The sequence below is a fragment of the Girardinichthys multiradiatus genome, chromosome 12, assembly GCF_021462225.1.
Source record: "Girardinichthys multiradiatus isolate DD_20200921_A chromosome 12, DD_fGirMul_XY1, whole genome shotgun sequence".
NCBI lineage: Eukaryota > Metazoa > Chordata > Actinopteri > Cyprinodontiformes > Goodeidae > Girardinichthys > Girardinichthys multiradiatus.
In genome coordinates, this window is record NC_061805.1 from 28890114 (window position 1) to 28902883 (window position 12770).

Sequence of the window (12770 nt, forward strand, 5' to 3'; positions counted from 1 at the left end):
CAGTGTGTGCAAACCTTGTCAAGAACTACAGGAAATGTCTGATATCTGTAATTGCAAAGAAAGGTTTCTGTACCAAATTTAAAGTTTTGTTTTTCTAATGTATCAAATACTTATGCAATAAAATGCAAATGAATTACTTGAATATCACACAATGGGATTTTCTGGATTTTTGTTTTAGATTCTGTCACTCACTGTCAAAGAGTACCTATGATAAAAATTAAAGACTTCTACATGCTTTGCAGATGGGAAAAGCTGCAAAATTGGCAGTGTGTCAAATACTTGTTCTCCCCACTGTATACAGAGTAATATATTCCATATCAGTTTCCCTTTTTAATTTAGATGTTTTCGGCTTACGGCTATTAAAATGAATAGATTTCTCAGAAAGGAATACATAAACCCAATAAAAAGGCTGATTGTGTACTTTTATCCTCCACTCAACTTTTCATTAGCACTCTTGGATACATTACTGTCTTAAAAGTTTTTTTTAGCAGTGACCTTGAATGGCTCACCCTCCCTGTGACTGTACTGGACAACTGGCAATTTAGTCTTTAATCTTCAAAAAAACTGAGGTTATACTTTTTTTGAGAAACAGAATGTGTTTTTTCATTAGCTGCAAGTTATAATTGTCAAACTTAACAGAAATACGTGACCCTGTGTGTATAATATATGATAATCCTGTATATGCAATGCAGTGAAAAACGTTTGCCCCCTTACATGTTTGTTTCTTTGCTTTTTTTTGGGTCACACTTAAATGTTTTAGATCATCAAAATGATTTTATTATTGGACAAAGATAACATGAGTAAATACAAAAATATTTTAAAATGATGGGAAAAAAGCTATCCAAACTAACCTGGCCTTTTGGGGAAGAAGTAAATGCCCCTTCACCTAAGAACTAGTTGTCCTTGATCCGACCCTGTTTGAGTATGAACAGTGTGTTTAAGGTCATAATATGGAATCTGAACTGGATTTAACTCCAGACTTTGGCTAGGCCACTCCAAAATTTCATTTTTTGTGAGTCATTTAGAGGTGGCCCTGCTACTGTGCAGGGCCACCTGTGCTACTGTGCTCCTGTTGTAGAACAAAGTGTGGTTGGGCTGTACTTCCAGAATATATGGCTGGACATTCTCCAGCAGGATAGCCTGGTAAAACGCAAAATTCATATTCCATCAATTGTGGCAAGTTGTTCAGGTCTTGAGGAAGCACAGCAGCCCCAAAAATTTCACTACCACCACCATGTTTAACTGTCAGTATGATGGGCTATTTATGAAATGCTGTGTCAGTTTTAGATCAGATGTTTCATGACAGACAATTTTGAGAAATGTGAGATGGGACTTTGTGTTCGTTTGTGGTCAATAGTGGTTTTGGAATTGGAACTCTCTTATGGAGGCCATTTTTGCCCAGTCTCCATTATTGTTGAATCATGACCTTAACTGATGGTTCACTGTCGTCCCAAAGTCTCAGAAACGGCTTCGTAACCCTTTTCTGGACTGATAGATTTCAACGACTTTGTTTCTCTACTGTTTTTGAATTATTTTTTTTTTGATGATGTGTTGCCCTTTGAGATCCCTCAGTCATTAGAGATGTTCAATTTAAATTAATTAATATCTGCAGCTCAGGTAATAATCAGACCTGGATTTGGCTAATAAAGTTAAGCTTAGCTTTGTAAAAGAAGAGTTTAATCACAATTAATTCATGTTTATACAAGGGATCACTTACATTTTTCCATTGTTTAGATAGCTTTTTTCACCATAATAAATGAAATCAGCATTTAAAAACTCTTTTGCGTATTTAATTAAATTATCTTTATCCCATATTAAAATTCGTTTGATGATCTGAAACATTTAGGTGTGACTAAAAAGCAAAATTGTCAAACATCTGTGAGGGGGCAAACACAGCTCTGTATTATGCTGAGATAGAAGTGGGCCCCCAAAATAAATTATCTTCCGGGCCTCCTACAACTTTGGACCAGCTCTGCAGAGGACACACTTTTCACCACATTCACAAATGAACTGAGGAATTTAAATGTAGCGTTTCGATTTAAATAAACATTTAGCACAAAATTTTCAGAATAGGACAAAATAAGTAGACATGTATGTTTAAAGGCTTGTGTTGAATTTAACATAGAACGTGTTTATTGTTCTCTGTCTCTGAGCCCATCAACTGAGGCGTATCAGTTCTATGAAAATGGCCACCTTGATGTAAAGTCTGCCACATCAGAGTTTAAAGTACAGCTTAAACACCCAGATATGGAAATAACAAGGCTGTTATTCAAGTATAACTGACAACATGCATCTGAAACAGTTGTATCATTCTTTTCTATGGAAAGGAGGGGTTGCATAAAGAGTTGCTAAGTACAAACTATTCAAATGGTTTCAGTGGGAGTATCTAGATGGTACTTTGACTGAATAAACTTAGACTTACAAAGAAAAGAAGCAAAAGGAAGCGGTAGTCTCTTCCCCTTCAAAAACTGAGGTGAGAATGTAAGAATTTGACTTGGTGAATAGTTTTTGAAACAGTATCACAAGCCAAAGCGAACACAGAGGTCTTTGCCTTTAAATGCCTTAAACAGACATTTCAACACTTTTCTTTTATTATATCCTTTATTTATACAGGTAAAAAAAAAACTCATTATGAATAAAATAAAATAGAAAACTCAGCAGACATCTGGACAAGAAGGCAGTATGATTTACAGCAAATAAAACACAAAATATCTTGTTAGAAAAGAAATAAAACTGATATTCAGGATAAGCTAGCGAACAGTCGAACCATGTGCAGAAACAGTCACACTGACTCGTTTCTACATCCCTATGGAAATCTGTTTCATCATTTGGATACTTTAGAAAATTATTAAGGGGTTTGTTAAAAATTCAGCAGTCTTCCTGAAAGCAGCAGTAAATGCAAGACGCAAGGATTTAGCAAAAACTTGTCATTAGTTGAAGTATGAAAAAAATAATACTACAACATTCGGGATGGGTGCACAGTGGAGCAGTTGTTAGCAATGTTTTTTCATTGTAGAAATTTTGCATGTTTGCCAGCATGCTTGGGTTCTGTCCGGGTATTCCAGCTACCTATTATATGCTGTCCAGTGTGCACTGTGTCCCTGAGCCGCTGACTGCAGTAGGTACACATGATCTTCCTGCAGTCCTGCAAAGAATTAAGCAGTCAATGAACCCATATTTATTTATTTATGCATTTTAAGCATTAACTATTAGTACCTTAAATTTCATGAACTGAATCTGAGTAAACAGTTGTAATTAAACATCCCCAAGCTTTAAATTGTAATAAATAAATAAAAAATTATTACTTCTGTGTCATTAGTTGTACTGTTGACCAACTGTTACTCCAAAAGACTTTATTGCTGAAAGATTTACTCAATGTAAGCCAGAAACTACAGTTAACAAATTCAATAAAATGTGACTATTGTTTTTTATTTAAACTTTTACCTGTAGGCAAATGAAGGCAAATTTACAGTAAGAAAAGACATCAAAGGGCTCTAGTAGAACATAAGTAACAGAAAAATAGAAAACTTGAGATTTTATTTTTTATAAATACAAAATAAAGAGACCTTTTTATATAGCTCTTTTACATCAAAGAAGGAACATGTTGCTGCTTCTCCTCCAGAGTAATTCATCATAATTATTCCTCCCACCTCAGTTATCCCTACCCCTCACTGGCTGCCTATAGGTTTAAACCAATGAAAAACGTCTTCCTACCTCTGATAGGCTCTATAAACACTGAAAACATTAGTGAAACATTGTTCAAGTGATCCACCTTTAGAGGGACCACAATGAAGCTGTGCTTTTACTTTGTCTTGCTGAATGCTGGTAAGATTTTTTTCTGTGTTTAATTCGTTAATTTTATGTATTGCAAAATGTAACTTCATAGTTAAAACCTTAACACTTAAGGCCTATACATACTCTGCAAGAAGAGAGAAATGTGTTATCTCATCCAGATATGCACAAACAAAATTACATCATTTTGTTATTGCAGCAAAAGGTCTGGTTCAGGAGTTCTTGCAGTTTGATCTTGATGCATATTCTAGGAAGAACTTTTTTTCTTGTGTGGTGTTTAAGAAATATTAAGTGGGTGTGCTTCAGTGGGAGACACCTATGAAGACTTACTAAGAGTTGCAGATTGTTTCTTGAGGAATTTTATTGGTCTTTAATCATAAACCTCAACCAATTTAGCATGTTTTGGACCTTTGCAGAATTCACTCATTTGCAAGCCTGAATTAAAGACATTTACTGTGTGCTGTATTGTCTATTCATGCTTTTTGTGCTCCTACCCTTCTTTGTATCAGCTGCTGCATCAGCAGCCATTGAAAAGAGGATTATGGGGAGTGAATCCTGCAAAAGCAACAGGCAGTACCATGTCCAGATAAAGTCTACTCAGGGCGGGAAGTCCTGTGGAGGTGCTCTGCTCAACGCCCGCTGGGTCATCACAGCTTCTCACTGTGCAGAGCAGTAAGATGTCACTGAATTTTGTCAAGATTTTTCATCATCATCTTTCTAAGATACAAAAAAGGAATTCCCTTTGGATTGTTTACTGACAAGAAAATAACTAATACACCTACAATTTAACCAGGTGTATTAGTACAGCTACTAATAACTGCAGTGCACACAACAATTTTAATACAACTCAGTAAAACAAGTTATACTCTAAATAATGAGTATATGCAGTCAAACTTGTTTTACTGAGTTGTATTAAAATGATGTAAATCTTATACTCTAAATAATGAGTATATGCAGTCAAAGATTTACATCAAGCTCCTTCTTCTCTTCCATTGCAGGGAAGTCAAACTGAAGTTTGCCTTAAACCTTAAGTGGTACAAGAAACTGAAGAAAATCACTGTAACAAAAAATGAGCAAACCATTCCAATTAAACAGCAGTTCACCTTCAAAGATGAGCAGGGGAAAGCCCATGACATTATGCTCATAAAACTGAGTAAAGATGTCCCTCCCCAAATACCCACCATCAGCTATGATAAAACGGGCTGTACGAGACCAGAGAAGCATGCAATTGTGGAGATTGGGGGCATGGGACCAAAGAAAGCAGGTAGGAATCCAAAGAAAAACCTGAAATAGATGCTGCAGTTTTTCTAATGTCTCATTTCTGACCTTTAAAATCCTCAGGAGGTAAACCTGTTAATAAAGTGACATGTGCCACCACACAGATTTCCGAGTGTGGTGAGAATGATAAGCCTAACAGCAACTACAATAGTGATGAAAGTAGAGTCATGTGTGGCTTCAAACCTGGAGTGGAGTCCTGTTTTGTAAGTAATTTCTTTGACTTCATATGCTTATCATCCATTTTATTTTCATTTCTACTCTGATGGATGTGTAAAACAATCCTGCCTGTGATCGCTGTGTTTCAGGGCGATGCAGGCTCAGCTGTGGAGTACGAAGGAAAATTACATGGACTCATTGTTAGCCAGCCTGTGGATAATTGTGCTAAGCATGTTGTAATGCTGGACATTTGTCACTACATTGAGTGGATGGAAAAAACCATGAAGGAGAACTCATAAGCAAGGGGGTCTTTATCAATAATTAAAATAAACTCCTATCATGCATTGTGTGTGTATTTACAATGAAACTGAAAAAAAGTCAGAGCTATTCACCTACAAATGGCTACACTGTAAGAAAGTTTACTTTTAACCATAGAAGAAGACACAACCGCCCTGTAATGCAGTAATCCAGAGTAATGTTCATAACTCAACCAGTCTCATTTGTTTACCAGATCATTAAGCCTCATGACTCATCAACACAATTAACTATGATCTGAAGGATGAGCTGCACTGATCAGAAGATATATGATTTATTTAAATTTTTTTATAATAGCTATGAAAAAAAAAAAACATGGAGGATCTAACAGTTTACTACAGGTTATAGATGCAACATGTCTAAAATTAATACACTTATTTCAATAATATACATCGTTACCAATGGTGGTTTTTGATATGGGGCACAGGTGCAGTTGCCCAGGGCGGCATTAGAAAGGGACCAAACAAATCTAACTTATTTATCAGTTGTATCTTGATCAACTATTTCAAATGCTTTAAGCCTGCACGGTCAATGGGGAGTTGGCGCACCTATGAGCAAACACAGGTGGGTTCCAAATCAAAATATTTATGACCATCCATCTTTTAGAATCTTGGATCCAATAATAGTACATCTACTTTCACTGTAGTGGGATGTGTTTGATAGAAAACAATATGACACTAGAATATTGATTTATACATCAAGGTTAGTTTTATAATATCTTAATAATAATAAGAATAATATTAATAATAAAAGAACACATAACATCAGTCAAATCAATCTAAACTTTAGCTCTTATGTGCTGTAGTGGGGGTGGGAGTAGCCGAAGGCCGGGCTTGCCCAGGGCACATGCCTAATACTACTGGAATAACTAAGTATTGCAAAACAAAGCAAGTCTAATTAACTAATAAGCAAATAATAAACAGGATGAGAAATATGTGTAAACTGCACTCTAGAGTTGACCAAGAGACAGAATGCAAACCAAAATGATTGAAACCATAAAAGTTATCAATAATTTGTTTAATTCTAAGATATCCTAAGGATTAATTTTTAGGGTCTAGTTTGGAGATTAAAGCCTATTTCTAATCTGAGGATTTGCACTTCTGCCTGGACCAGCGGTCAGCCACCTGGGGCTCCAGAGCCACAAGTTGCTCTTTGGACCTTTCACAATGGCTCTTCATAACTTTGGCTAAAAGTTATAAAGAACCAGTTAATGTTTTTAAATATGAATATGTCACAGTGGTAGGTTGATTGGAACCGGGATGCAGACAGACGCTTGGAACCAACCTGGATAGTAGTCTTCTTTCTTTAACATAAATAACAAAAGGGGTAACATGTGAATACAGAGCCGGAGACACAGGATGATAACAGGAGGAACCAATGAGTAACAAGGAGAGCCGGTAAGTTAATATATAGAGGGAAGTGCAACGTGAACCAATGGGGAAGAGAGGCAGATAATCAGGGTGAATACTGACAGGTGTGGTGATCAGGTGTGGGGAACTGAGGGAATTAGGTTACTATGGCAACGAGAGCAGGGAAACACAGAGACAGGGGGGGTACTAAATTAGAGACAACTCTAAGGGAAACAAACTCTGAACTAACTGGGATGAACAGGGAAAGAAACCTAAACATAAGCTAAGATAAAATAGTAACTCTAGAAGGAACTAAATCTAAGGACATTAAAGGAACTAAGTAAACAAACAGAAATACTGAACAACAAAATAACTGATTGCCAGACTGAAAAATAAGGAACACAGAACTATAGTAGAAATAAGGCTGGGGAGAACCACTAATAATAAGAAAAACAAACCCCTGATTAAACAATAACTAAAGGGGATCTAAAGACAAGGGGAGGACAAGCCACTAGAACTAAGGGGCTAAAGTAAAGACAGAACAGCCACAAAACTAAGAAACACCAGGCAGGAAAAAATAAACATAACTACTAAACCAAAAGGAATAGAAACACCTAATGGAAAAAGTAAACAAACACAAACCCCAAAATGGCAGATCCTGACAGAATGCAGGTTTTAGCAGGCTTTTTTTTTTTTTTTTTTTGTTCATGAATGCATAGAATTTTCACAACAGAAAGACACTAAAAGTATCAGGAATATTCTTTTAGATTTATTTTTCATGTCATTAGGTTGGAAACTTTGTGCTTCTTATTGTAAGGCAGCACTGCTAACAACTGTGCTATGTGCAGCCCTGAAACCAAACAAAAAAGCAAAATAATTGCATTTATGGTTATTATGCCCATGCTACAGCCTGTACACTATGGCCTTTTCAGGACAGGTGGTGACGTAAACCAGCTGTCCATTAACACAGGTTTCAGATGTAGTCCTTGTCAGATGTTTTCATATACTTTTCATATCCTTTGGATGAATTTCATATTAATGTGAATCTTTTATTGGTTGATTTAAACAGTTTTTTTTCTGGGTGGACTGTTAATTCACAATCCAGCTCTGATGTTTTTTGAAAACAAGAATGCATTTCAAAGACTTGAATTTATTATGTTCCAGATTTTAATCTAATCCACACAGGACCAAATTATTTACATACAGACTACAGGCTATTCATATAGGCTCAAATATATACATGCACCCCAACTAATTTGAGGGAGTAATGTCCTTCTGCAAGCTGCAGATAAACCAAAAACTCTTTGTAGTCATAAACCAACTTCTATCATTGCTCCGGATAATTATTTGACCCCTCTTCTCATCAAAAATGTAGACCTTTTTGAAACGATTTGCCTTTTAAGCATAATTAATATACTTTCAATAGGGTTGAGGTCACAGTCATTCCAGAAGCTTAATGTTAGCCTTGCTTTATCCACATCAGATCAATGGAACTGATGATTTGAGGTGAAATTTAAGGATCTGGTGGAAATCCTTCTTCTTAATTGCCAGTACCACTGGATGTGAACGAGCACTCAGCAAGATGCTGACACCACCATGCTTGATAGTTGGCTATTAATCTTAATTAATTTTTATTTTAGTTATGTTGTGACATTATTCATAGTTCATACAGAAGTAATACTTAAGTGTACGTATACAGGTCCTTCTCAAAATATTAGCATAATGTCATGATGAAAATTTAACATTCATATATTTTAGATTCATTGCACACTAACTGAAATATTTCAGGTCTTTTATTGTCTTAATACAGATGATTTTGGCATACAGCTCATGAAAACCCAAAATTCCTATCTCACAAAATTAGCATATCATTAAAAGGGTCTCTAAACGAGCTATGAACCTAATCATCTGAATCAACGAGTTAACTCTAAACACCTGCAAAAGATTCCTGAGGCTTTTAGAAATTTCTGAACGAATAGGCTGTTCCCAGAGTGCTGTATCAAGGCACCTCAGTGGGAAGTCTGTGGGAAGGAAAAAGTGTGGCAGAAAACGCTGCACAACAAGAAGAGGTGACCGGACCCTGAGGAAGATTGTGGAGAAGGGCCGATTCCAGACCTTGGGGGACCTGCGGAAGCAGTGGACTGAGTCTGGAGTAGAAACATCCAGAGCCACCGTGCACAGGTGTGTGCAGGAAATGGGCTACAGGTGCCGCATTCCCCAGGTCAAGCCACTTTTGAACCAGAAACAGCGGCAGAAGCGCCTGACCTGGGCTACAGAGAAGCAGTACTGGACTGTTGCTCAGTGGTCCAAAGTACTTTTTTCGGATGAAAGCAAATTCTGCATGTCATTCGGAAATCAAGGTGCCAGAGTCTGGAGGAAGACTGGGGAGAAGGAAATGCCAAAATGCCAGAAGTCCAGTGTCAAGTACCCACAGTCAGTGATGGTCTGGGGTGCCGTGTCAGCTGCTGGTGTTGGTCCACTGTGTTTTATCAAGGGCAGGGTCAATGCAGCTAGTTATCAGGAGATTTTGGAGCACTTCATGCTTCCATCTGCTGAAAAGCTTTATGGAGATGAAGATTTCATTTTTCAGCACGACCTGGCACCTGCTCACAGTGCCAAAACCACTGGTAAATGGTTTACTGACCATGGTATCACTGTGCTCAATTGGCCTGCCAACTCTCCTGACCTGAATCCCATAGAGAATCTGTGGGATATTGTGAAGAGAACGTTGAGAGACTCAAGACCCAACACTCTGGATGAGCTAAAGGCCGCTATCGAAGCATCCTGGGCCTCCATAAGACCTCAGCAGTGCCACAGGCTGATTGCCTCCATGCCACGCCGCATTGAAGCAGTCATTTCTGCAAAAGGATTCCCGTCCAAGTATTGAGTGCATAACTGTACATGATTATTTTAAGGTTGACGTTTTTGTATTAAAAACACTTTTCTTTTATTGGTCGGATGAAATATGCTAATTTTGTGAGATAGGAATTTTGGGTTTTCATGAGCTGTATGCCAAAATCATCCATATTAAGACAATAAAAGACCTGAAATATTTCAGTTAGTGTGCAATGAATCTAAAATATATGAATGTTAAATTTTCATCATGATATTATGGAAAATAATGAACTTTATCACAATATGCTAATATTTTGAGAAGGACCTGTATGTGCTACCTATTGCAATGGGATATAATGCAATGGGGATTGATTGCATTTTAAAAAAATGTGCTTGGTTTTTTCTGACAATACCTTATGCCGTGTTTACATTGGATTTTTCATTAATTTTATTAATTAATGTTGATGAACATTAAATAATGAAGAGTTCAAGGCCATTAGCAAATCACATGCAAATCTCTTTATGCTTACTATTCCTCATTAATGTTAAATTAGATTTGAAAACCAGCCTGTCATTTTAAGCATAAAATTAGATGTTTAGTCATAACTATTATTTGCGTCTCCGTAAACAAACAATAAAAAGACTATTTATAATAATAATGCAGAAAGTCAAGGCCTTGTAGAGAATCCTGCAGAGGTGGCACTGCAGCGCCCTCTAATGGCAAATGTGTTCCACAGCAATCCCTGACATCTCTGAACCTGTTGCAGTATTTTACAACCTGAAACCCAACGAGGGTATGCACATAACTGAGCTCACAGCTGCTATCGGGTGACCATTACACATGTCAACACATCGTCAAGATCTTCTCATTTTTACCAACCTGGACATGCTCTAAATTTAATCCAAATGGTGTCAGGCATTCAAATGCCTGCAACCAAATGTTATCACTCTCTAAAGGAAAGAAATAGATGGAGACGAAAGTAAGAAAAGGACAAATGGTCTGCCATTTGTCCATTTGGTACTGAACGGAAAATATGTTTACCCAAAACCTTTATGTAAAGAAAACTTTTACTAATATTTAATTGGTATTTTTTCTAGATGTGTAATAAATGTACAAGATAAGTATGCATAATTTCTACCTTTTTTAAGGTAATTCTAGACTGACCACATAACATATAAATGATTGCCTTATTATCAAAACCACAGACGGAGATGGACACCAGCCTGTGACCCGGAGCAGAAATACCTATGTATGTCCAATGGATAGATGGACCCAGCAATTACCTTTATTTTCTAACAAATAAAGATGCATCCCATGGATTTATCAGCACCCATACAGAATAATCCATATTTTACAACGGAAATACTTAATTTCTACTGTTCAAGCAAAATCAGTCTGTGGTTGTAAAATATCTAGAGAAAGTTTGGGGTTAAAAACGTCATGAAGACTGTGGTAAGTCTTTCTAAGCATGTTGATATAGCAGTGTATAGCAGGATCGTCTCTGCCACTAAAATGACAGCAAAGAGAGGTTTCAAATGATGCTGTAGTGATAATGATGCACACATATTCATCACAGCACCCTTTACTGTCCTGAGAGATTCCTTCTGTCAATCCATAACACGGCTGCACAACCACACTTAAAACATGCAGATTACCCATTACCAGTGTTTGCAAGGTGGATTTTATATTTAGCCATAAAGCTTGTGCTAAGTTCATCCTCTAGGGATGTCAGGAGTGTGTCCGCAGTTAAAGTCTGCTCAAGGCATCAGCAAAGTGCAACTGTTTGTAGACAGTGCCAGCAGGGGGCCTTCAAGACTGTTTGAATTGTCATAAATAGTCACTCCCCCACGTGTTATGCATATAAATAAGAATTCTTTAAGGGTGGCTGTGGGAGCTGATTGACGTTGAATTGTTTTCTAACGCTAGTGATATATATTTATGGTAATTATGTAGAACAAGATCTAAATTGAGTGTGTCTTCCTCCTGACAATGCCTGCTATTACTTTGTGCTTCTTGATACACAATGTCATCAAAAGTACTGGGTCACACCACCAAATCAATGAATTCCTGTGTTACAATCACTTCCATGGCTGCAGGTATATAACGTTTGGTGTGGAGAAACATGACTGGCCTGCACAGAGTACTGACCTCAACCTTCTTCAACACCTTTGGGATGAATTAGAGTGGAGGCTGTAATTCTGGTTTTCTCATCTAACTATGAACACACTCTTAAACCTTGTGGAAGATGTTTGAAGAATTGTTAAAGTTGCTATTGCTGGCAATGATGAGTCTATCAACAAATTGGACTTTATAGATTAAGACTAGAATGTGCAAAGAAGGATTCTTCATAAAATTAAGAACATTATGGAGATCGCTGAGCATCCTCTTCATGAGACTGTTGTACAACAACAGAGTGTCTTCAGTCAGAGGCTTCTTCAGATCTGCTGTAAGACAGACCGCTACAGGAGGCCCTGCCTGCCCACCGCCATCAGCATCAGCAACATCTCTTGGAAGAAACCTGCGTATTCTGAGCTGCAAAAACATTTAATTTCTCTTTGGGATTAATAAAGTATTTCTGAATTGTATTAAATCACAATGAATCAAAGTTCACGTACATGTAAAAGTAGATGGACAAATACTTTGGCAATATAGTGTATATAAAATATCCAACACCTTGCTTCTTCCCTTCGAGCAACAAGCAACAACCAACCTGCTTATTTCAGTATTCCTAAAAGATTTTAAAAGACAGTCTTGTCCAAGTTTACACAAACAGTAAGCAGGGAGGGTCAGAGTGAGGAAATAAAAAAAATATTTATATTAATGAATTTGAAGTCTTCAAAACCACAGACCTTAGATTCCATCATGTTATTATTTTCTTAAACAAAGAGGTACCAACTAATTTAATTAAATTTAATTCAGTTTATTTATATAGCGCCAAATTCACAACGCATGTTGTCTCAAGGCACTTCACAATTCAATTCAATTCAATTCAATTCAAATTCAATTCAAAAATACTTTATTAATCTCAAAGGGAAATTAAATGT

At 36.9% G+C, this 12770-nt stretch overlaps 1 protein-coding gene across 1 annotated transcript; it reads left to right on the forward strand.

Moving 5' to 3' along the window:
* The first annotated feature begins 3730 nt into the window (after positions 1-3730).
* Positions 3731-5570, forward strand: LOC124878374 (trypsin-like). The gene is made up of 5 exons (XM_047382289.1): positions 3731-3825; positions 4302-4464; positions 4791-5056; positions 5134-5273; positions 5376-5570. The coding sequence occupies exons 1-5, from the start codon at positions 3789-3791 to the stop codon at positions 5523-5525; spliced, it is 756 nt and encodes a 251-aa protein (XP_047238245.1). The 5' UTR covers positions 3731-3788; the 3' UTR covers positions 5526-5570.
* Positions 5571-12770: the final 7200 nt, after the last annotated feature.